Genomic DNA, 25,857 nt, shown 5'->3' with positions numbered 1-25,857 from the left:
GTAGCTATGGCCTCAGGTTTAGGCACCAGCCCAAATGTTGGAATGGAACTGGGCCCCTTTAAAGAGAGGCTTGAGCGCATGTTTGCTTTGATGTATCTCTAGGCCCTTCAAAGTACTATTTTCACCCTGTGTAAATTATCAGGGATTGTAATTGTTTTCTTTTGTCTACATTTATTTATGCTTTTAGCCTACATTTATTTGCTTTAGTTCTCTGCTCTCTGAAGTCTCTGAAATTCCAAACCTATGTGGGAGGCAACCTGTCTGATTAGGGAGTCTACTCTGCCTTTTATTGGAAAGTCAGCCTTTTTACTTTAATCATTTGATCCCCTTAGTTCCCTACAGATAAATTATCCCCCCACCCATACTGTATGTAATTGTTTTTTTTTACTTTCCCTCACCTGTTTTATTTCCCCATGTACCGTCGTTGTGTTTTCTGGGATGCTATATGGTACCTGATTGCTGATACATTTTAATTAAATGTGGTGGATGCCAATAAATAGATTTTATTTTGGACACTGTCATTGATTTTGTCTCGATTACACAAGACACACACATTAAATGCTCAGAGCTTACACTATAAACAAATGGGTATGGATGGATCTTTTAGTTTTATGTTATCATTTGCGCCATCTATTTTTCTTTTGATCTTGACAAACTCCCGTCACCATTCATCTGCGTTCCGTGCTTGCTCCGCACCGGTAGAGCACCGCCGGTGTGGACAGGGCCATAAAATGAACGCACCCAGAGTCAGCAACCGACAAATGAGTGACACAGATGGTGGCCAATCATGTCTGTGGAACAGAGTAGTCGTAATAGTTTGTGATTGGCTGTTTGTGCTGTATATTATTTTTTCGCTTCCGGTTTCGTTCTCTTTCTTTCACGCGTCCTTACTGCGAGGTAAGGGGTTTTCACCGGCTTGAGTCTTCATGTACGATTACACGTTAAAATGTGTTTTGCTATATTGGGTGAAAAAGAATTTGTTTATTACAGTAAACTACAGTACTATGGTAATATGGAAACATAATTATGATGACGTATTCTTAGTTTATATTCTATTTTGTCTGTGCGGCCTCCTTGGCACGGTGATTACCGCCATGTGCCACCATTATTACTGTTACATTTAAGCTGACGTTAGCTTATTACTAATATTCCGGTTCATCATAAAGCCACGTACATATACAAGTCGTAACTAGCAATAGAGATAAGGTATACTCTTGGTATAATGTCAGCTAACGTTAACTGCTAAAGATAATATTTTTTTTGCCGTGAAACAGCTAACGTTATTGCTTGGAAGCTAGTGGGTGAATGACTGCCAGTTAGATGGCTTTAGTGACTATGTTACTAGTTACTGATGGGTGTCATTGATTTGAACCTGCTGCATGTCTAAAATATATATTTTTTTTCCTTAGATAATATACTGTCTTTAAACCAGCTGTTAAAGCGATCCTTCGAAGCACTGCAAAGATGCCGAGGGAAGACAGGACCACGTGGAAGTCCAACTATTTTATGAAAATCATCGTAGGTTGACATAACACTTGACTTTGAGAACAATAATGCTTGGAAGTATAGAACCATATCTTATGTTTGGCCATTGACAGAGCAGGATAAGTTAGTGCAGCTTGTGCAGTACTGCTCTCATTTCCCCTGCAGCCCACAGCTGACAGGGATGCTTGGTCTCAGACACTTGCATGGTAGTGAACTGGATAAATATTTTGCTTAGTCTTGCTTATACAATGGTAGAGGGTTTACATTTCCTCAAACTGAATTTAGAACTGCTTGTTTGACTAACTTGCTATTCTTTGCAGCAACTGCTGGATGACTACCCCAAATGCTTCATTGTGGGTGCAGACAATGTGGGCTCGAAGCAGATGCAGGCCATTCGTCTCTCTCTGCGTGGGAAGGCTGTGGTGCTCATGGGTAAAAACACCATGATGCGCAAAGCCATCCGTGGCCACCTGGAGAACAACCCTGCCCTGGAGAAGTACGTTCTAAACTAACACATTTTGGTCTGAATGGCTAGGTGAAACTTTTCAAATCTATTTAACTAGCCGCTGATTGGCTATTTGCAAAACAGATTAAGTTAGTGCAGCTTGTTCTGCTCTGTCGTTCCCCCTGCACAACTTGTTTCCTACTATTCCGGTCTGTCTGCTTCCCACGGCTTACAGGGACACTTGGTCTCAGACACCTTTTCTCAGTCTTGCTATTTGTGTCATTTGTGGTTTTATGTGCAATGTTGACATTGTTGCTGTCTTCACAGGTTGCTGCCCCACATCAAAGGAAATGTGGGCTTCGTCTTCACCAAGGAGGACCTGGCTGAGATCCGGGACATGCTGCTGGCCAACAAGGTTAGTGTTCTTTCTGACCAGGCGCTGAGTTACAACCTCTGGTCTTAACCTTTCAGGTACAAGTGGGACGCTTTCGTCCCACCTCGACAACAGCCAGGGAAATTGCAGGGCGCCAAATTCAAAACAACAGAAATCCCATAATTAAAATTCCTCAAACATACAAGTATTATACACCATTTTAAATATAAACTTCTTGTAAATCCAACCACAGTGTCCGATTTCAAAAAGGCTTTACGGAGAAAGCACACCATGCGATTATGTTAGGTCAGCGCCTAGTCACAGAACCATACAGCCATTTTCCAGCCAAGGAGAGGGCTCACAAAAATCAGAAATAGCGATTAAATTAATCACTAACCTTTGATGTTCAGATGGCACTCATAGGACTTCATGTTACACAATACATTTATGTTTTGTTCGATAAAGTTCATATTTATATCCAAAAATCTCAGTTTACATTGGCGCGTTATGTTCAGAAATGCATTGTCTCAAACAAACATCCGGTGAAAGTGCAGAGAGCCACCTCAAATTACAGAAATACTCATCATAAACATTGATCTAAGATAGAAGTGTTTAACATACATTTAAAGAAACTTCTCCTTAACCTTTCTAGCCACAACATTCCGCTGAAAAGGCAGCGTCGCGAAATTCAAATATATTTTTTAGCAATATGTAACTTTCACACATTAACTTCTCTGCGCTACGGATCCCTTTTACGGGATCATTTTACTAAACAATCGCTGAATTGCAGGGCGCAAAATATTACTGAAAATAATTATAATCATGCAATCACAAGTGAAATATACCAAAACACAGCTTAGCTTGTTGTTAATCCACCTATCGTGTCAGATTTTGAAAATATGCTTTACAGCGAAAGAAATCCAAGCTTTTGTGAGTGTATCAATCAATGCTAGAACAGCTAGCCCCAAATTAGCATGGTCACGAAAGTCAGAAAAGCAATAAAATTAATCGCTTACCTTTGATAATCTTCGGATGTTTGCACTCACGAGACTCCCAGTTACACAACAAATGTTCTTTTTGTTCGATAAATATTACTTTTATAACAAAAAAACGCCATTTGGGTTGCGCGTTATGTTCAGAAAACTACAGCCTCGTTCCGTTCGACGAAAATTCCAAAAAAGTATCCGTAATGGTCGTAGAAACATGTCAAATGTTTTTTATAATCAATCCTCAGGTTGTTTTTAACAAACATAATCGATAATATTTCAACCGGACCGTAACCTATTCAATAAGAGAGAAAAGCAAAATGGAGAGCTCCCCTCTGGCGCGCAGGCACTATTCCGAGGACACCTGACTACTTTTGAAAGATCTCGTTCATTTTTCAAAATAAAAGCCTGAAACTATGTCACAGCCTGAGGAAGCCGTTGGAAAAGGAATCTGGTTGATACCCCTTTAAATGGAAGAAAGACGGGCCAGGAAACACAGATTAAAAAATATATATATATCACTTCCGAGTTAGATTCTCAGGTTTTCGCCTGCAGAATCAGTTTTGTTATTCTCACAGACAATATTTTGACAGTTTTGGAAACTTTGGAGTGTTTTTCTATCGTAATCTGTAAATTATATGCATATTCTACGATCTGGACCTGAGAAATAGTCAGTTTACCTTGGGAACGTTATTTAAAATAAAAAATAAATTAAAAAAATCTGATCCCTGGCGTCAAGAGGTTAACAAGTCCAATACAGCAAATGAAAGATAAACATCTTGTTAATGCAACCGCTGTGTCAGATTTTTTTTTTAAATTGCGGAAAAAGCATACCATGCAATAATCTGAGACGGCGCTCAGAAATACACAACATTTCTCCCATGTTGGAGTCAACAGAAATACGAAATTACTTCATAAATATTCCCTTACCTTTGATGATCTTTCATCAGAATGCAGTGCCAGGAATCCTAGTTCCACAATAAATCATTGTTTTGTTCGATAATGTCCATTACTAGTGTCCAATTATGTTTAGTTCACATGTCCAAACGCTGGCGCCGGTCCAGGCGAACTCGGACGAAAACTTCAAAAGATTATATTCCAGGTCGAATAAACTGGTCAAATTAAGTAGAGAATCAATCTTCAGGATGTTGTTACCATATATATCCAATAACGTTCCAACCGGAGCGTTCGTTTTTGTCTACAGAGTAATGGAACGCATGGCCATATCATGACTAGTGCGCGTGACCAGGAACTAGCATTCTGCCAGACCACTGACTCAAATAGCTGCCATCCGGCCCCACATCACACTAGAGGCTTCATTCCACGTTCTACTGACTGTTGACATCTAGTGGAAGGCGTAGGAAGTGCGAACAGATCCATATCTTACTGGGATGTGAATAGACAATGAGTTTAACATCAACCAGCCCCAGAATTCCCACTTCCTGTTTGGAAGTTTGCCTGCCATATGAGTTCTGTTATACTCACAGACATAATTCAAACAGTTTTAGAAACTTCAGAGTGTTTTCTATCCAATAGTAATAATAATATGCATATGTTAGCATCTGGGACAGAGTAGGGGGCAGTTCACTATGGGCACGCGATTCATCCAAAGTGAAAATGCTGCCCCCTATCCCTAAAAAGTTAATGCGACCGACCGCTGTGTCAGATTTCAAAAAGGCTTTACGGCGAAAGCACACGACGCGATTATGTTAGATCTGCGCCTAGCCACAAAAACCATCCAGCCATTTTCCAACCAAGAAGAGGGCTCACAAAAGTCAGAAATAGCATTAAAATTAATCACTTACCTTTGATGATCTTCATCTGGTGGCACTCCCAGGTCGCCATGTTAGACAATAAATGTTTGTTTTGTTCGATAATGTCCCTCTATGTACAAAAACCTCTGTTTAGTTGGTGCGTTTAGTTCTGAGGCACAAGGCGCGCTCAACATCAAGACAAAGTCAAAAAAGTACAATAAAAGTTAGTAGAAACATGTCAAACGATGTTTAAAATCAATCCTCAGGTTGTTTTTGTCATAAATAATCAGTAATATTTCAACCAGGCAAAAGCTTCGTCAATAGAAAAGGAGAAACAAGAAATGCGCGCTCCCGGTCATGCGCAGGACTCGTGGCTGTAAGTGCTGTATCTCCCTCATTTTTCAGAGTAGAAGCCTGAATCAATGCCTAAAGACTGGTCACATGTAGAGGAAGCCATAGATATCGTGAACTGGGTCCTAAGTCTTTGTATGGTGGATAGGCTTTCAATGGAAAAACAGCCTTTCAAAATAATAGTACTTCCTGGTTGGATTTTCCTCAGGTTTTCACCTGCCATATCAGTTCTGTTATACTCACAAACATTAATGTTTTCTATCCAAATCTACTAATTATATGCATATCCTAGCTTCTGGGCCTGAGTAGCAGGCAGTTTAATTTGGGCACGCTTTTCATCCAAAATTCCGAATGCTGCCCCCTACCCTAGTGAATTTAAGGTTAAATTGTCAACTTGTGGGGGGTGTTTTTATCCAAAATGCCACCCTATTTGCTTTATAAAGTGCTACTTTTGACCAGGGCACTATATAGGGGATAGGATGCCATTTGGAACACATACAATATTATTAAATAGTAATAAATGGTATAGCCCTTGATGTAGAATCCCGTTTCTGGAGTCTGCTTAAAAGATGAAATAACGATGCAGGATAAGTTACAGTGCAGCTTGTTCAGTACTGCTCTGTCGTTCCCCCTGCACACATCAACTAGTTTCCTACTATCCCTGTCTGTCTACATCCCACGGCTGACAGGGACGCTTGGTCTCAAACATAATTTCCTGTTGAATTTGCTCAGTCTCATGGGATGTACCCATGGACTCCACTCTTTTGTTTGAATCGGAGCCATAGCTGGATTGCCCCCTAACCTCAACATCTGTCCCTCAGGTGCCAGCTGCTGCTCGTGCCGGCGCTATTGCCCCCTGTGACGTGACTGTGCCAGCCCAGAACACTGGGCTTGGTCCTGAGAAGACCTCCTTCTTCCAGGCCCTGGGCATCACCACCAAGATCTCCAGAGGAACCATTGAAATCCTGGTAAGTGAGACGACTGCAGTCTAAGTCCTCAGGCAGTAGCTCAGCCAGTCTGCTTAGTGGGCTCTACTTTAGACTAATGGGATAGTGGAATTACATTGTAATACATCCTCTAAATAAGAGGTGCTCTTCAGTGATGAGACGATGACGAGTCGGAACAGGACACAGTCTCTCTGCGGTCACTGGGTCAGAGTCACGTTCTGTGTCTCTGGGTTCAGCTCCCCAGGGCAGTGTGTTTTTTCAGTTGAAGACATCGAGGCATTTGTCTGAGAAGGGTTTCCTGATTTGATCAAATATGTTGCTGGCTGGATAGATAGATAACTTTGAGCTGTTGCTAGGCTTTGTTGTGTTCCATGTGTCTAATACACAAGTACTGATTTGTGTAGGGTTAGTATTGTAATGTTTTCTTCTATAGAAAACAATAGGGCGTTTCGGAAAATGAAATAAACTGGACGAAGTGTCTCATCCCTTCATTTCTCCCTACAGAGCGATGTGATGCTCATCAAGCCTGGAGACAAGGTGGGAGCCAGTGAGGCCACGCTGCTCAACATGTTGAACATCTCGCCCTTTTCCTTTGGTCTGCTCATCCAGCAGGTGTATGATAGCGGTAGTGTCTATAGCCCTGAGGTGCTCGACATTACTGAGGATGCTCTGCACGCCAGGTTCCTGGAGGTGAGGAAGCGCGTGCACACTGTCTTGTAAAGATACTTTGAGTCCATGACCCAAAATCTATTTCTTATTATTGATGCCTTGAATAGTAAATTAAACTGACTAAAATGTAGTACTGTGTCCCATTAAGTCTTAATTAGTTTCCCCTTCCTCCTTTGTCTTGTCTCAATATTTTATGTTCTGAAAACAAGTGAAAATGATCCATTGAAAAGGACTGCAACACTGTAGCTGTCAAGTTCAGGAACGTATTCTCTTAGTTTGAGGAAGCAGGATAAGTTACAGTGCAACTTGTTCAGTACTGCTCTGTCGTTCCCCCTGCATACATCAACTAGTTTCCTACTATCCCTGTCTGTCTGCATCCCACAGCTGACAGGGACGCTTGGTTTCAGACACAAATTTAGCAAATATGTACTGGAACAGTCAGACTTGAGTGAAGTGCTGAAAGTCGCGGTCATGCCTGTCCTGACCACAACTTGTCCTCTTTCAGGGTGTGAGGAACATCGCCAGTGTGTGTCTGGAGATCGGATACCCGACTCTGGCCTCCATTCCCCACACCATCATCAACGGCTACAAGAGAGTCCTGGCTGTTGCCGTGGAGACTGACTACTCCTTCCCCCTGGCAGACAAGGTATAGCATCCCACCCACATTTGGACCACATGATATTGAAATGGATGACTGATCAAATGCTGGCCCAGTCCACAAACAAAACCTAGCCCTCAGGATGTTGCTGTAAGTCTGAAAGAATTTATAAGTAATATGGTCGTAGTGCCACCTTGCCCTCTAGGTTAGGAATGTTCACCACATCGTTTATGCCTGTCAAATCCTTGATTGTAACATCTACATAGGGATAGGGGGCCACAGTTTGATTCTTGAATAGGCCACAATTGAGTGTCCCAGCTGCAGGATAAGTTACAGTGCAGCTTGTTCAGTACTGCGCTGTCGTTCCCCCTGCACACATCAACCTGTCTGTCTGCATCCCACGGCAGGCAGGGACGCTTGGTCTCGGACACCAGGTCATCCATTGGCATGTTATCTCCATTTGAGTTAACATTGCTTCTCTACCCCCTCTTTTCCCAGGTGAAGGCTTACCTGGCTGACCCCACTGCCTTCGCTGTTGCTCCTGTGGCTGTGGCCGAGACTGCCGCTGCCCCAGCCGCCGCTAAGGAGGAGGCCAAGGAGGAGTCTGAGGAGGGCTCGGACGACGACATGGGCTTTGGCCTATTCGACTAGAAGGCAGCCGACACTACTCTTATGGTTGCTGACCCAATTCAAGAAGATCATTGAATGTAATAAAAACCTCCACAAAATCAAACCACTTTTGTGTTCATGTTTTAGCCAAGTGGCTGAGTGTAAAGTCATGTTTTGGGCCACAACCTAATTGGTATGGAACACATGAATGAGGTTCTAGTCAGGTCAGACTGTTCAATATGCGGTAAAAGAAAAACATCAAACCCTAACTCTTCAGAGTATCCTGACCCGAAAGGAAGGCAGGGAAGTTTGTAACCTGTGACAAAGCAAAGATCGAGTTTTCAAAATTCCTGAAAATATGTAAGCTACCCAAGAATATAGATGTCAATGAGTAAAGAAATTAAACAAATGCCATTGGGTAGACTTGCAATTGCAAGGATTATGCAGAGGATTAATGAAGTTCAGAAACTAGACTAGTTAATCTCAGTCCTTCATGTGTGTGTCATGTGTTTATTTGAACTGCTAGCCCCATGGTTTCTCCCTCAGCCAGTGATATATCTAGGGTTGCTTGAAGGGGTAAGAGATGTTGAGGAAGGAGTAGATTCAGTTGTAAGTGAACACAATATGCTTTCTTTATATTCAAAGATGGTCCTAAGGACCCTAAAAATAGGTCAGGTGTGGCAGACAGTGCAGTGCATGTATAGAGTGAAACGGATGGGGGTATTTGTGATGTTCCTCTGGGTGCCAGCTCATGTGGAAGTAGAGTGGAATGGATGTTATCCCCAAGCAGGCTCTTAAACATCCTAATGTTGAGATGGAATTGTCAATCAGTAAAGCAGAAGCCAATGGGTTAATAAGAACAGTGAACATATGAAACTGGGAGGTGTGGTCATTATCAGGAGAAGATGGAGACAGTGGAACATGTTCTATTTCAGTTCCAGAAATATGGGTGGGAAAGGGAGCAATTGTTATTATATTTGAGGAGTAATGGGGTTAAAGAGCCAGGATTAAGTTAACTGCTGCAGAATTCTTCAGGGGATGGAGCATTTCATTATGTATTTCATTTCCTTGGGTAGATTTGGGGCGGCAGGTAGCCTAGTGGTTAGAGCGTTGGACTTGTAACCGAAAGGTTGCAAGATTGAATTCACCAGCTGACAAGGTAAAAATGTGTCCTCTGCCCCTGAATAAGGCAGTTAACCCACTGTTCCTAGGCCGTCATTGAAAATAAGAATTTGTTCTTAACTGACTTGCCTAGTTAAATAAAGGAAAAATAAATGATAATATTGGGTAGGATTTAGACCTTCACTGTCTCTGTTCCACACTTCAGTCCAGTTGGTGGCGGTAATGCACTGTAAAGTTGGTAGCCAACCACCATATAAACTCCACAGAAGGAAAAAGACGAGTGGCAGCATACTCATTGAAGCGTTCAGTTTGTGCGGAAGTACTACCCGAAGAAGCTAGCTGAAAGGAAAACGTCCACTATGGCTGAGGTAAATTACATTGATCGTTTTAACTGTATTTAGGCATTGACAACTAAGCCGTGTCTAACTAATTGAATAAACATTTCACAATTTGGTGGCTGCCTGTACTGTGGTGCTTGGTTTACTAGCCAAGCAAGATGTTGTCAACAAATATGGCTAACGTTAGCTAGCCCTCTGTCCAGACTGAGCCTTCTGTGTAGCTAGCTAGATAGCTTTTAAGGTTAACTTAATAACTAGGCTAATGATGGACGCAAATGATCCCATGATATTTGTTCAATTCATGCTTTCAGACGCACAACTTGCAGGACCTGCGACATCAAGCAGCCGTCGCCTCCAAAGTGTATGTCCAGAGGGACTACAACTCGGGTACAATCTGCAGGTTCCAGACCAAGTTCCCCTCTGAGCTGGAGTCTAGGGTATGAGACCATACACACTTTTAATTTTCTTGTAATTTTTTTTTTTTTTATATATATTTTTTTAAGCATATACATTTTTTAATTGCAACACTAACAATATTACACATCAATACAGGGACATTCCTGTGAATACAGGAATCCCCCCAAAAATAATTAAAAATTCAGGACATCATTAATATGTGACAAGGCAATGAGACATTAACAGACATGACTTCTAATACATTTTTCAACTTTTTAAGTTTCACAACTTTGAGGGATTTATAACAGTTCAATGAAGAATTTTTTTTCCCAAAATAAGTGATGTTTCCACCCATTTACATTTGTGAATATGGTATTTGGCCAAGAGAATAATAATATGAATAAAATAGTTATGATCAGAATTGCAAGGATAAGCATAATGCCAATTAACATCAAAGGTAAACGTAGGTAATTCTGGAGATTTTATACACAACCATTCATGAATTTCAATCCATTGTTTACTAGAATGGCGGCATGAAAAAAAAAAAAAAAGTGCTCTATAGATTCTGAATCAGAGGAACAAAAAATACAAGGCATTTTGTCAAAATTGAATATTTTGTGCAAGAAATCATTAACAGGGTAGATGGAAGAAAATATTTTAAAATTAGTTTCTTTAACTTTTGACCATAGCATGGGAAGGTTACTTCCATAGCAATATATTGAATTATAATCACCAAAAATTACCTAATTAACTCCCAATTGTATCCACTTATTGTTGCATTTTTTTATCCATAAGATTCAAGTCATTATTTTGTAAACTTGGAAAAGAGGGAACAACCTCATATAAGTGTTAATAAGTCCAAGTAAATGAAGTGGAATTGCTTTGCAAACCTTCGTATATTCTCTGAGTAATATTAACCTGAAATTTACCAACAAACTCAAACTGCAAAAACTCCCCAGTGTTGTCTACCAAAACATACAAAATGAATACCCTTGTCAAACCAAAGGCATTTGAAAATGGATTTCCTATTAATTTTAATAATGCTATTATTCCAAATCAATGTTTTGTGGGGGGGAAATGTTCCTGAAATGTAATTTGCTGGTGAAACTTCACAAAATCACATTTCATTAGGAATTCAAGTCTACCAAGTTTAATAAACAGATTGTTAGGGATATGATACCACAGAGGTAGGATTAGACAGACCAATTTCAACCATTTAATTCTAAAAGCACCCACTAACAACAATCAATAGCCTGTAAACCTCCACGATCATAGTTTTTCACTAATTGTGATTTCCAAATATAATGCGTTTTATTCCTCGAAACAAATCTAAATATAACAGAATTGACTTTATGTTATTAGAAGAAAGAAAAAGGGACTGACTTGGGTAAACCATGTGTCTTGGACAAAAGAATACGACCCAAAATTGAGATCACATTGCAGCCACTGACTTAATGAAACTCATGGAATTAATCATATTATCGATGTTTAAAGATTCTTTATCTGATACGTTTTTTAGTGAAAACAATTCCTAAATATTTAACGTCCTTTTTAACCGGTATGGAGGCAATGTTGACGGAGTCACAGCAACAAATATGAACTCATGCCAATTCATTAAGCTTGAGAGTCAACCCAGAGGCCATAGAACATTTCTTGATTCTGTCAATAGCCAAGGGAATAGCCACTCTATCCTTTAGGAAAAGGGTAGTGTCATCTGCAAATTGACTGATATTTATATCTTTACCAAAAAGATCCCTTTTTAAATTCTCAGATTTGTTAAGAAAAACGGCTAGTAAATCTGTGGCTAAAATAAATAAGAGGGGATATTGGACAACCCTGTCTAATTCCTCTGGCAATAGAGAAACGAGGGGATGTGCCATTACTCATACCCACCGAACTGCTAATATCATCCTTATCACGTTACAGAAATTCTCCCCAAACCCAAAAGTAGAGTTCTAAATAAAAAGTTGTGTTCTAAAGTGTCAAAAGCCTTAAAAAAAAATATATAAAAACAATATAAAGCCATTATCATCATATCTAAAACCAATTGTATATGGTTATGGATACTCCTAACTTTAATGAAGGCTGATTTGAGTTTCACTGATTTTTATATCAAGGCCTTTTTTCAGTCTATTGGCATAGACGTGGGCTAGTAACTTCCGTCACGTTGTTGGCAACTGACTAGGTCTCCAATTGTCCAGGTAAAGAGTCCTTCTTTGGTTTGGGTATAAGAACTATTAGTCCCTGTCTCGAAGGAGGTAAGATAGCATTAGCAATACCCACTTTGTAGACAAAGCAATAACTCTAATATCAGGCCAAAACTGTAGCTAGGAGTCAGGCCATCCAGTCCAGGAGATTTACCTATAGGCATTTGTTTCATGGCTTGGTCCAACTCCAGTAATATCTATATCAGAATCACATAATTTCTTAAACCTTTCTATAGGCTAAATAGAGTTATTAACTGAATCAAAAAAGGAATCCAAGTCGCCTTCTGAAAGATGAGATTGATATAGTGAACTGTAGAAAGAGTATTTGTCTTAATATAACTGATGATCTTGAAGTGATTAATGTCACTTACATAAATTGATGTAATACTATGCCTAGTCTGCCTACTCTTCTCCAAATTAAAGAAATAAGATGTTTCTTTTTCACCTTTTTCAATCTATTTGGCCTTTGAACAGATGAAGGCACCCTGTGCCTTATCGTTGTATATGCCATTCACATTGGCATTTGGCAAGCTCTGCTTTTTCATCTTGATTTAAATCAAGTTTATTGCTCAACCTGTTAATATCAACAATAATATCCATCTGCTTGGAGAATCTTTTCTGAGCTAGCATTTTACCAGTAGTGATGGCAAGACATCGAATTCTGAATTTAATCATTTCCCATTTGTTAGTAGAAGAGAGAGCATAATAGAGGCAGGTCTCTCTGATAAGAGCTTTAGTCTGTAAGCAAAATGACTTTTCTTTAAAAGAAAAGGGTTACATTTCCAGTATGCTTTAGTAAATCTCTTGTCATTATCAAAAGGAAAGAATAATGGCACAATGGTGTGTCAGAGGAGCTGAGGAAATACAAGATTCATAAGATTGGAAGATACCAACCAATAATCAATTCTAGATTTTAAGTGTCTGTCGCTAGTTGTAGAGTTGAACCAAGAAAATTGTTGTAAGGTTGGATTCTGTTAACGCCAAATATCGTAAAGGAGCATCAAGAGCAACATTATAATCACCTCCAACAATGTTATCTGTAAAATATTTGTTTTTCAACTCACTGGGCGGCAGGGTAGCCTAGTGGTTAGAGCGTTGGGCTAGTAACCGAAAGGTTGCAAGTTCAAATCCCCGAGCTGACAAGGTACAAATCTGTCGTTCTGCCCCTGAACAAGGCAGTTAACCCACTGTTCCTAGGCCGTCATTGAAAATAAGAGTTTGTTCTTAACTGACTTGCCTAGTTAAATAAAAAAATAAAAAAAGGTAAAAAATTTAAGTTGCTCTGGATAAGAGCGTCTGCTAAATGACTTAAATGTAAATGTAATTAAGACTTTACTAATAGATGTTCGAAACATTTTTTGGCAGTATGTAATAACCATAAATATTTACCTTTTATGTAACGTAATTTCTAAAACTGTCCAAAATTAAGTCATCTGAGGAATGTGTCTCTTGAAATAAAAAAAACAATTGGACTTTAATGAATCTTTACAAAAACTAAAAATTGCCTTGCGTTTTTTAAATTGTTCTGTAAAGCCCTGGTATGCAAGGATAAAAATGAAAGAGAAATAGAGTTGTCTAGAATAAACAGGGACCCTGAATAATATAAAGGTAGCATACGTTTTCAAAAACGTTTTGTTGACGAACAGTAACGACCATAAAAAGGAAAATAAATGGATAGATCGTGTTATATTAATAGATTAGATCTTCAATTGAACTCTCAAACTTAATAAATACATCTCTGAAAGCTAATCAAGCCATATGAAAAATAAATGGAGATTTACTTACATAATATCGATCTTAAAACACAATGAATAAAAACGGATATCTTAGTAAGCCATCAAATGAGAAACAAAAACCACAGTGTGCTTACGTTGGTCAATGTTCACATCCAAAACTCGCCACTACGAACAGTATGGCCCTATGCAATATCACCTATATGCGGTGTTCAGATAAACGATTGCATGAATAAACTTACCAGTTGAAACGGTATATGGCTTCATTAGCCTACTACTGTATAAGCAGGCCAACTCGTAAAGCATAAATCAGTCAGTCACTTCGCTCCACCCTGTGGCCGTCAATGACAGCAAACCCCTCGCGAAAGCCCCCCCCATCTTGCCTCATCGACTTGTGGCCACAGCTTCGAACGGGCATCCCTGTCACGCTTGCTCAAATCTTCTGCAAAGCGAATGCCCTTCTCCCTGCAGATCAGCGCAAATTTGGCAGCTCTCCACACCTCGTCTCTCACGTTCCTCAACGCAAACATAATGATGACCTGTCTGTGTCTTCTCCTTTCTCTTATCTCCGAGACGGTGTACCCTGAACATCTCGGTAGATGTTGTATCGGGGATATGTAACAAACCTTCCCAATGTCAATCACAATCTTCTCTGATATTCTCACCATCAGTTTCAGGTAGCCCATTCAGTCTCAGCCCTCATCGGCACTTGTATCGATTCTGTTCATCACTGGCTGTGCTGTGCGCAGCTCCTCGTTTTCTTTTGTCAGGGCATCAACTTTATTTTTCAACAGTTTTGCATCATCTGGTAATATTAATGCCCGCTGCATTAAACTATGTAGTTTTGGAAACGTTTGCAATTGGGAGGGTATTTTTATGAAACCTCTCAGCCATTAATCCGATCTTGTTCGTCAAATTTCTTGTTTAAACCCTGGATTGCCTCGAAGATGGCTTCATTGGTGATAGGCTGGGATGGTTGAGCCTGCCCGGCGTCACTTTCTCGTAGTCTCTTCAGGTTGGAGAGTTTCGAAGGGGTTATTTGGACCGAAGACTAATTCCTCCGAACTCTGTACCGTTACTTCTGGGGTAGTTTCAAAATATTCCATATAGTTGATGGGATCTACCTCGTTTACGACCGCTCCCTCTACATTTTGCTAGCTTCCATCTCCGCTAATGTTACAGTACTAGCTAGCTAGCTAGGCTTGGCTGAACTTGCTTGACGTATAACAAAGTGGAAAAGTGATTCAGTAAACCATCAAACTAATAAAAAATTAAAAAAAGACAGCAAAAATGTTTTAACTGTAATCATCGTCAAACTCAAATTAGGGTTTGAATAAAATGTTAAAGTTCAGGAGCTCAGTTTAACGTGACCACTCACTCCGCCATCTTGTCCCCGGCCGTCGACCACACACAGCTACTAAGTAGACCGCTGTTCAAATAGAATTGTCATACATTCCTTCAGTTTGTGTAGTCGGTGTACTTCTCCATTATTGCTCAGTGACTTTGGTCGTGCAGAGCTCTTACTGAGGGGTCGATGGGCATAATTTTTTTTCAGGTTGACAGGCAACAGTTTGAGGAGACGATGCAGACGCTCAACAACCTCTATGCTGAGGCTGAGAAAATTGGTGGCAAGTCTTACCTGGAGGGCTGCTTGGCCTGCATGACCGCCTACACTATCTTCCTCTGTATGGAGACCCATTATGAGAAAGTAGGTCCCTCAGTCTTCTCCATAGAAGTATGCAGGCCAAGGGTTGGTCCCTGTGGGCCAGGGTCTAAAGTAGTGCACTTTACTATATTGGGAATATGTTGTCATTTGGGACTGAACCTATGTTTTATGACGTGGCCATATTAGGTGTAGTATTTTTTTTTTAGGCCAAGCCATGAATTGGTGAAAGGGCTTACTTTCTTTGTCTCTAGGTATTGAAGAAGATCGCTAGGTTCATCAAGGAGCAGAATGAGAAGATCTACGCTCCTCTGGGACTGCTGCTTACAGACCCAATAGAGAGAGGTCTCAGGGTTGTATCCTTTACTGTCCCAGAGGCTCACACTAACATGCACAAATGCCACCATAATCCCTTTATATTTTCCTTTGGCTCTGGTTAAAAGTAGTGCACTGTAAAAGGAATAGGATGCCATTTGGGATGCACAGCTAGACCTTTCTTGTGTAACTGTCTTGCATTTCTTGCTGGATCCCAGCTTCCTTAACTAACCCCTCCCCAGGTTGAAATCACCATCTTTGAGGATCGAAGCATTGGCTCCGGAAGATAAACCACACCAAAGGTGAGGGTTTTCTCTGACATTCACCTCATTTAAATAAGATTTTCTCTCATCCTGTTAACTCTTAACAGGGGATACCAATGGAAATAAGTTTCACAGCAACCTCACAAGAGCTTAGGGTCTATATAACTAGAAAGAATAGAATAATATTGACTTGGAGATACTGTCAAATGATATGTCTTGACTTACATTCCCTATGGTTAATGAGCAGCAATGTTCAGAAAAGCAATGTTATTTGACAAATCCACTGCTCCCTGCCTCCAGCTGTCAGGACTACCTTCACATTATTGTTAATTTGAAGTGTTTTTGCTCTTATGCAGGATGGCCTATTTCACCTGGTGCTTCCCAATTGTCTCACCACACCATCAATGATTCCTTATGGATGTAGATATAATTGTTTTTATTTATTTCACATACGAGATGGGCAATGTGCGCTAGTAGTCTCTATCCCAGAGAGACCAACACTCCCTGTTTTTACATGTTTATTGAGATGATTCATTTTAACGTGCAAAGTCTTATTCTAGTTAAGCAAGACCACACCTTTAGTATGAATGGTGCCATTTTGTTTTATATTGACATTTTTAAACCTTTACTCGTAATTAAAGGTGCACTGTGTAATAGGTCAATGCAAATAGCCCTTAAAGGTATATTCCACCCACAGTTTTTAAACCTGTGTTTTAATATATCCTCTCTGCTTCACCAAAATGTACATAATTAGTCAAATGGTTCCTTACCTTGACAGTAGTCTATGGGCCAGGAGAAACTGTAATCCACCACAGTTCAGATGTTTACTTTAGCAAATACAATGAGAGGGAATGGGGCAGTGCTAGCATGTTCCAAACACATGGATTCTCGTTCCTGGAGGTTACAAACGTAACCGATGTACAGTAACACAGCACATTTTCTGAGTTATGGTTTGTTACTTCAGGTACTTCTAAGTTGTACTTCTCAAAAACCAACTATAAGCTTTTGCTAAAATGTTGCTGCTCCTTTTGTATGTATACTGAACAAAAATATAATTGCAACAATTTCAACGAAATTACTGGGTTACAGTTCATATAATGAAATCAGTCAATTGAAATAACCATAGATCAGGGCCTAATTATTTTTTCAGATGACTAGGCAGGGTGGGCCTGGGAGAGCATAGGCCCACCCACTGGGGAGCCAGGCCCAGCCAATCAGAATGAGTTTTTCTCCATAAAATGGATTTATAACAGACCAAAATATTTCTCAGTTTCATCAGCTGTCCGGGTGGCTGGTCTCAGACGATCCCGTAGGTGAAGAAGCCGGATGTGGAGAGCCTCGGCTGGCGTGGTTACATGTTGTGAGGCCGGTTGGACGTACTGCCAAATTCTTCAAACAACGTTGGAGGTGGCTTATGGTAGAGGAATGAACATTAACTTATTTGGCAACAGCTCTGGTGTAAATTCCTGCAGTCAGCATGCCAATTGAGACATTGGTGGCATTGTGTTGTGACAACTGTACTTTTTAGTGGCCTTTTATTGACCCCAACACAAGGTGCACCTGTGTAATGATCATGCTGTTTAATCAGCTTCTTGATATGTCACAAGTGTCAGGTGGCTGGATTAACTTGGCAAAGGAGAAATGCTCACTAACAGGGATGTAAACAAATGTGTGCACTAAATTTGAGATGTTTTTGTGTATGGATCTTTTATTTCAGCTCATGAAACATGGGACCAACACTTTACATGTTGCGTTTATATTTTTGTTCAGTATAATTGTCAGAAGATAACGTATTGATTTGGTGTGTGTGTACTTTTGATCATCTTGTAGACACAGGCTATTTGATATGAACTTGTTTCGTATGCAATGTTGTGGGTTTGTATTATGGTGTCTGTTCTATAATGACAGTTCACCAGTGTTTAAGCACACAGTAAGAATCAGGTTTTCACATTGGCTAGTTTTAATTTATGAATGTGGATGAAATTGTTAAATCACATACTGGGATATGACCTCTGTTCTCACTGCTTAGCTTGACTAAATGTGAATTGACAGGAATTGTGACTCCAACCCTGACTGTGGTTCAACAGTCAGTTTCTAGACTACCCCCTATCCCTGATATTGTCCAATATGTGTAAATAATTATTGACTACAAATCCACCACAGAAACCTTGATGCATGCGTTGAATCCCAAGACAGGAATTAAAAGCCAATCTGTTGTTTGTTCTTGTTATTATATGTAATGTGTATCTACAAATAAACTATTTTCTTGAATAATCTGTGAAGCCATACTCAATTAAATATAGCTCACATTGCATAATATTTTTAATTTTTTTACTAGATAACCAGTCATCACAGCTAGACAAACTGCAAATTAGTGAATAACATTTTTAATTGCAGTCAACAATATCCTACGATCAATGGAGTGAGTCATCGTTAGTTAGCAATAATGAAATAGTTTATGAATGCATTCTGCGCCTGTTCGCAAGGGGGCACAATTACACTGAGAAGGAACCTGCAATAATTATTCGGAAGGGGCTGGCTGTTTTTTCTTCAAGCGTTGGGTGTGTGCTTTGGAATTATTTCAGAACTTTTTTTCTTGGTAATTTATTACTTGGGCATCTTTTTAACTGACAAACTAAAGGTTAGAACAAAATGTCTTTTATAATTGAAACGGCTTGATTGAAAAGCTTCTGTTCAGCATTTGCTAGCTAAGTTAGCTAGCTAAACTTAGCAACGGACCACTGTATGGGCCAGGGATCTCCAACCCTATTCTTGGAGCGCTGTCCTGTAGAGTTTCGCGCCAACCTTAATCTAACGCACGTTATTCTAATAATTAGCTGGTTTATAAGATTAATCAGGTCAGTAACAACTGGAAAACCTACAGGAGGGTAGCTCTCCATGAACCGGGTTGGAGAACCCTGGTATGGGCAGTGTAGTGGACACATAATATTGGACAAAGCTACCGTCTTCTGTAAATGTGGGATTTAGCTGATCGGGAATTTAACGTAAGCCTGGAAATGTTTTCTTAAAGTGCTTGCTAGATGTAGGATTGGGTTGTTGTAACCACACTGAGGTGTATATATGAACGGTTGTCGCACTGAGTCAACTGCCTCCCCACCGTTGATCATGAAATATACTATTATTTTGCAGCTACAAAGTGCCAACATCGCCACCCTGGCGTTTCCTTGTTTTGATGGCTGTTATCTTCCCAAGCAAGAAAATGAATTTGTTCACACAGTCCTGCACGAACTGGATGCTTACCTACAGAGAGAGAAACAGAAAAGGTAAGCTGCCATTTCCTGCATTCTGTCACAAACATAAGTTGAGGGCTTGTCCATTTGTTTTTGTGGGACACATTCCCTGTCAATGCCATTTCACGTAAATGTGTATTAATTGCCAATGGCATTTAGCTAGGTGTCACAGATCATAATGTACCTACAGGTGATCAAAGTCTATCTGTGAGTTGATGTCACCCTAAATAAGCTTTGGCTTGAGTGTTGTCCCCTCCCTCCCCAGTGCCCTACTCTTCCCCCCTCTATCAAGCAGACTTCGCTACCTGATTCACAAAACCACTGAGAACCACCGTAACCTCGCCACCTTCTCCGTGGGGGAGGGCTGGAGCCGCAGGGTAGTTGTCTGCTACTCGCACCTCAGGTAGAGCACACACAAAGTCTTAAATTTAGTTCTACCTTGTTAAATAAGTCTTCTGACGGGACTTCCTGGATAAACAGCTGGTAAATTCATATGCCATATTATCAGGTCACTGTACATTAAATTGATCCAAGTCTGGCTGCCAAAGTAGTTCTAAAGTAACTACATGGTATAGGGGCATCTAAATGTGAATTATTGCCCATTTTTTCACAGCGTTACATGGTGACTTTAGTATAGTGTGTTATCTGTGCCAGGCTGGATCTGGGGGATGAAAGCAACACAGACAGTTTCTACAATGAGGCTCCTAGGAGAGGTATGGGGATGCAGAGCAGCAGAACGGACCTCCAGCCCAGACCCAAACCCCTGGCCCAGCGGAGCGGAGGTAACGCCAAACGCCCTGACAAGGCCATCTACGTCCCAAGGGCGGCTAGGGACAGGCAACAAGACAGTGGCAGTAATCTCCACGGACCACCAGCAGGGGTGGACCTCGATCTGCCCCTGCCCACTCTTAGCTTCACCTCCTCGGGATGCACCTCCACCTCAGAGTCCTGCTCCTGCTACTCCTCAGACACCACGGAGGGAATGCTGTCAGAAACGCAGGCCAACACCAACCAGGACAGTGTGCCTTCTAACACCACCACCTCTAGCGCTGGGCAGGAGGATGACTTCATTCGCTTCTCAGCAGAGGAGCCCTGCCCCCACCCCCCCGCCTGGGACCAGACTGTGTCCTACTTCATGGCCCTAACCATGGAGGACCAGACTAGGGAAGCCCAGGAGGAGGAGGAACATGTAGCGGAGGAGGTGCTGACGGAGGAGTCGTCTGTAGGCAGTAGCATCGTGACCTCCCACCAACACCATGCCTCTGATACAACACCAGCCAAGGATGCTGCTAGCGATGCTGCTGATTTTAGCCAAGAGGTACAGTGTGGTGAAGTTCAGACTAATTCCATGACAATGGACTGGGGGGGGTTGATCTATGGGGATTATATAATTTTTGTTAATTTCTTCAAAAGACTTCAGTTATGAGATGTAACATTTTTGGTTTTGTAAATCCTTTTGAAAATGGAACAAAGATTACTGTGACATTATGGATTGTCCTCAAGTTAAATAGACTATATAGTTTTAGGTGTAGGCCAGCCTTTTGGTTCTATAGTGTGAATCAGGCATCCGTTTTAAAGGGAATGAGGCGTTGTGTTACACTGGGGTGGGGGGTGTCCACAGTTCTTACTGTATAGGCTATATTTCACATTTTGTATATGTAAAAGGATTACTGAGAAACACTTATTTGGGATAGGTTGTTATATCTCAATAACTGGCTGAATTTCTCATCAGATCAAGGCCCACTTGACAGAGACTGACGTGGCCATCGAACACGCCCACAACGACTACTCTTGTTTCGAGAACGTGTGGATCAACCAGGACGAATTTGCCCACGTCATTGAGATATACGACTTCCCGGCCATGTTCAAAACAGGCGACCTGCTGGATGCCTTTGCAGACTACAGGTAAAAGCCTCAAGAGTAGGGTGATGTTTCCCCGAGACGCTGATCTTGGATCAGTTTTTTAAAAATTCAACTGATGGTTAGGATTGTGGAGGGGAAGCTGATCGTAGATCTGTACCTAGGGGAAACTTTGCCCCACAGCGCAGGTGCAAGCCTCCCCATGCCTCTCATTAAAGCCCACAGCACACTCATAAGGGCTGTCTAACTCTCCCAGTCTTGTCTCTGTCTTCCAGCGACGAAGGCATGAAGATTAAGTGGGTGGACAACACTCACGCCCTGGGCGTATTCTCCAGTCAATCTGCAGGTATGGTTTTTGAAAATATCTATTTTTTTCATATTTTGAGGGATATTTAAGTCATTATTTAAGTCCAAGATGAGTCACGAGTTTCTTTTGGCACATTAGAAATTGGAGTTGGTTGTGTGACCTACTGGCCTAAGGTGAGGAGAAGTTGGTGTTCTTTCTTATGACATCAGAGATGAGTCTTTGAATCAACCCTGTGTTTGTGTTTAGCCCTCCATGCACTTTCCATTCGACACCCTCTCCTGAAGACATGCACTCTGTCTGACGGGAGCAAGAAGGCCAAAGGGAAAGCCATAAGACGTTCCGGTATTGTCTTTGTTACCTCCATACAGTAGCACTAAGAAATTATTTAAATTAAGTGGTATCTTCTATTTGGGTAAATAATGTTTTCATTGTAAGTAACTATAACTTGGTGGTACCATACTATTTGCATGTTCTTATCTCTTTATTCCATACTGTAATATAAAATGATTCTGTATTTCCCAGAGTTTATCCAGCCGGTGAAGGAGAGGCCACGGACAGACTCTGCGGTGGCCCGCAGAATGGTATCCAGAGCCCTAGGAGTGCAGAGAGGTGGAACGCCCTCACAACGTTTCTGACCGCTACAGCAGGTGTGATGGCCTTTTAACGTAGACTCAAGAGATACAAAGTAAACCACAGTATTGGGATGACTAAACTACCGAGCCTCACTCTGCAATGTCTTTAGTTCACGTTGGTGCTTGTGATCACTGCATAGTGCAGAGTCTCAGTTTAAGAAATCAATACAAGAACATCATGGTTTGCTTGTTTCATTATTGTTTATTACAGAAAACATGCAAGCACAAAATGCTTTTCCACATTCAACTATATACAGTACAGGACAATCACCCATCTAGTAAAGAGCACCCTTGTCAAATGAAGGGCAGAATCATTAATTTTCACATGTCATTCATGACGTTATACAAATGAGAAAACAAACCGATTTCAGAGTCCCTGACAGTAATAATTTAATAAAATGTACTAAGACTAAAATGTATATTTATCTTAGGATGAAAGGTTTTAAATATGTTCCCAGATGTTATATATTAAGTGATGCAAGATATGTTAACTTGGGCAGAATCAGAACACAAATTGCATGAATAACTCACATTTTTACCTAAATCATGCATCCATGTTTGTGGGAGATTTGGACAAAAGCTTGAGTTGTGTGTACATTTTAAGTTAAGATTCTGCCTTAAATGCTCATTGCACCAGTTTTGATCATCAAAAACAAAGTGGCTCTTAAGTGGTAGCTGTATGGTTGTAGTAATATTGCCTTATCCTTAGTGAATACTGTACAGGAAGACATGGGTTCTTCCTATTAATATTTACAATGGCTTGCTACCACATTGTCACAGACTGGCATGAAACTGCACTAAATTGACAAATGATTCCTCATTTATTTCATCAGTAAAAAAAATTATATATATTCCCAATGGAGGCAAGACTTCTGCTACTTTCCCACCTATTTCAGTTGCATAAATTCCTGCCTTAACACTTTTTGAAAAAAAGAAAAAAAATGTCTCGAAGTGCAGCACGTGTCAAAAAGAATTATTTTCTCCTTATGGTGGACCAAAAAGGTTAGATACATATTTATATATATGACAGATTTGATAGTACCAGCACTCCGCTGTACATGTTAAGGAAATTAGTAAGATCAGTAAAGACCGGTGCTTTGTCAAGCTGGATCTTTAAAACAGTTTTTTTTTTTGTCTGAAATGTCCTTATATCAAATGTTGGTATTGAGGTGAGAAAGGCTTTTACATTTTCATCCAGCACCAATAGGGAGGGAACACAGTACAGCTCTCCCTCTAGTGGTTGATAATGTCACAAGTCTTGCGAAATAAAATGTTCCTCCCGATCTTTCTATTGAGTCCATCCACTCTACCTGTGTCCCAGCTGGTTATTCAAGAGACCAGGGAAAGAGGATTCCTTTGACTCAGAACTCACTGAGCCACCTGAAGAGGAGAGACGAATGGGACACGAAGAACTGCACTCATTCAATCGTGGTCACAGTTGGATAGCACCATATAATTACGATTGAAAAAATATATATAATTCACTCGCTGAAGCCTTCTCTCTCTTTGAACTGATTGTTTTCATGATCTTTTACAGGAATGTCAGGCTACAACTTGGCTACACGTCTACAGATGTCCTTGCTACTTAAATAACTGGCAGACAATTGCTGTCCTATGAATTGTTCCCCTTCTCAAGTTCCCATTGTTTATTGTTGATGCCAGTGTAGCACTCAAGTGTGTGATTAACACTATAGGGCCGACCCAAACCAAACCTGGCTTGGATATTTTCTTTTCACATTGTATTTTCTATCATGGTTCCAACAACTATATGGTGGGTGGATGTGTGATAAGGCTGGCGAGGTACAGCTCGGGTTGGCTCCTTTTGGTCCTGTAGTGTGAATCAGGCATCAGTTTTAAAGGGAATGGGGCGTTGCATTACTCTGTGCGGTTTGGGGTGTCGACAAGTCTTACTGTATTTTAACTTCGTAATTTGTTATAACCCAAACACTTAACAGATCGTTTTAGCTTACCCTGGTTGCGTCCATACGTAGATGGATAAACGGGTTGTATAATTCCTATTATAAACTGGGTGGTGTGAGCCCTGAATGCTGATTGGCTGAAAGCCGTGGAATATCAGACCGTATACCACGGGTGTACAAAACATTTACTTTTACTGCTCTAATTATGTTGGTAACCAGTTTATAATAGCAATAAGGCACCTCTGGGGCTTGTGGTATATGGCCAATATACCACGGCTAACGGCTGTATCCAGGCACTCCGCGTTGCCTCAGCTGTGGTATATTGGCCATATACAGATGTAATTACAACATCGACGCAACTATTCAAGATCGCCATGTTGCGCAATTAATAAAATGGTTGATTTCTAATGCTAAAAACTCAAACATTTTCTGAAACATTCAAGCTGAATGATAAAATGTTACTTGTTTATATTTATGTTCATAAGCATTTTCCAGGGGGATTTAAATAAAATAGAATGCGATTATTATATAGAGTTCTGTTATATGCCATTGTTTTTTTTAATGGTATACAGTACCAGTCAAAAGTTTGGCCTCACCTACTCATTCAAGGGTTTTTCTTTATTTTTACTATTTTCTACATTGTAGAATAATAGTGAAGACATCAAAACTATGAAATAACACATATGCAATCATGTAGTAACCAAAAAAGTTAAATCAAAATGTATTTTATGAGATTCTTCAAAGTAGCCACCCTTTGCCTTGATGACAGCTTTGCACACACTTGGCATTCTCTCCATCAGCATCACCTGGAATGCTTTTCCAACAGTTCTTGAAGGAGTTCCCACATATGCTGAGCACTTGTTGGCTGCTTTTCCTTCACTCTGCAGTCTAACTCATCCCAAACCATCTCAATTGGGTTGAGGTCGGGTGATTGTGGAGGACAGGTTATCTGATGCAGCACTCCATCGCTGTCCTTCTTGGTCAAATAGCCCTTACACAGCCTGGAGGGGTGTTGTGTCATTGTCTGTTGAAAAACAAATGATAGTCCCACTAAGCGCAAACCAGATGGGATGGTGTATCGCTGCAGAATGCTGTGGTAGCCATGCTGGTTAAGTGTGCCTTGAATTATAAATAAATCACTGACAGTGTCACCAGCAAAGCACCATCACACCTCCATGCATCACGGTGGGAACCACACATATGAAGATTATCCATTCACCTACTCTGTCTCACAAAGACATGGCAGTTGGAACCAAAAATCTCAAATTTGGACTCATCAGATCAAATGACAGATTTCCATCAGTCTAATGTCCATTGCTCGTGTTTCTTTGACCAAGCAAGTCTATTCTTATTGGTGTGGTTTCTTTGCAGCAATTCGACCATGAAAGCCTGATTCACGCAGTCTCCTCTGAACAGTTGATGTGTCTGTTACTTGAACTCTGAAGCATTTATTTGGGCTGCAATCTGAGGTGCAGTTAACTCTAAAGAACTTATCCTCTGCAGCAGAGGTAACTCTGGGTCTTCCTTTCCTGTGGCGGTCCTCATGAGAACCAGTTTCATCATAGCGCTTGATGGTTTTTGCCACTGCACTTGAAGTTCTTGAAATGTTCCAGATTGACTGACCTTCATGTCTT

At 40.7% G+C, this 25,857-nt stretch overlaps 3 protein-coding genes and 3 non-coding genes across 7 annotated transcripts; all 6 read left to right on the top strand.

Moving 5' to 3' along the window:
- Positions 1-859: 859 nt before the first annotated feature.
- On the top strand, positions 860-8,341 carry LOC120065295 (60S acidic ribosomal protein P0-like). Its single transcript, XM_039016177.1, has 8 exons — positions 860-897; positions 1,410-1,518; positions 1,806-1,981; positions 2,258-2,345; positions 6,216-6,362; positions 6,846-7,031; positions 7,516-7,656; positions 8,107-8,341. Exons 2-8 carry the CDS (start codon positions 1,465-1,467, stop codon positions 8,257-8,259), a joined length of 945 nt encoding a protein of 314 aa, XP_038872105.1. The 5' UTR covers positions 860-897; positions 1,410-1,464; the 3' UTR covers positions 8,260-8,341.
- On the top strand, positions 5,975-6,103 carry LOC120065752. Its single transcript, XR_005478706.1, has one exon. It is a non-coding gene; the product is annotated as a small nucleolar RNA SNORA63 (small nucleolar RNA).
- On the top strand, positions 6,488-6,634 carry LOC120065751. The gene has a single exon (XR_005478705.1). It is a non-coding gene; the product is annotated as a small nucleolar RNA SNORD15 (small nucleolar RNA).
- Positions 7,293-7,421, top strand: LOC120065753. Its single transcript, XR_005478707.1, has one exon. It is a non-coding gene; the product is annotated as a small nucleolar RNA SNORA63 (small nucleolar RNA).
- Positions 8,342-9,628: 1,287 nt separating the features above from the next.
- On the top strand, positions 9,629-17,598 carry golga7 (golgin A7). Of its 2 annotated transcripts, none has more exons than XM_039016176.1 (6): positions 9,629-9,707; positions 9,989-10,114; positions 15,569-15,721; positions 15,931-16,032; positions 16,234-16,293; positions 16,611-17,598. In XM_039016176.1, exons 1-5 carry the CDS (start codon positions 9,699-9,701, stop codon positions 16,279-16,281), a joined length of 438 nt encoding a protein of 145 aa, XP_038872104.1. In that variant the 5' UTR covers positions 9,629-9,698; the 3' UTR covers positions 16,282-16,293; positions 16,611-17,598. The 2 variants fall into 2 exon arrangements, with proteins under 2 accessions (XP_038872104.1, XP_038872103.1); XM_039016175.1 differs by having other exon boundaries at positions 17,525-17,564.
- A 1,196-nt stretch (positions 17,599-18,794) lies between these two features.
- Positions 18,795-23,587, top strand: r3hcc1 (R3H domain and coiled-coil containing 1). Its single transcript, XM_039016174.1, has 8 exons — positions 18,795-18,853; positions 19,405-19,538; positions 19,771-19,908; positions 20,160-20,823; positions 21,238-21,410; positions 21,641-21,711; positions 21,919-22,014; positions 22,195-23,587. The coding sequence occupies exons 4-8, from the start codon at positions 20,221-20,223 to the stop codon at positions 22,305-22,307; spliced, it is 1,056 nt and encodes a 351-aa protein (XP_038872102.1). The 5' UTR covers positions 18,795-18,853; positions 19,405-19,538; positions 19,771-19,908; positions 20,160-20,220; the 3' UTR covers positions 22,308-23,587.
- Positions 23,588-25,857: the final 2,270 nt, after the last annotated feature.

Source organism: Salvelinus namaycush, chromosome 20 (assembly GCF_016432855.1).
Source record: "Salvelinus namaycush isolate Seneca chromosome 20, SaNama_1.0, whole genome shotgun sequence".
NCBI lineage: Eukaryota > Metazoa > Chordata > Actinopteri > Salmoniformes > Salmonidae > Salvelinus > Salvelinus namaycush.
This window is presented reverse-complemented; position numbering and strand designations above follow the sequence as displayed.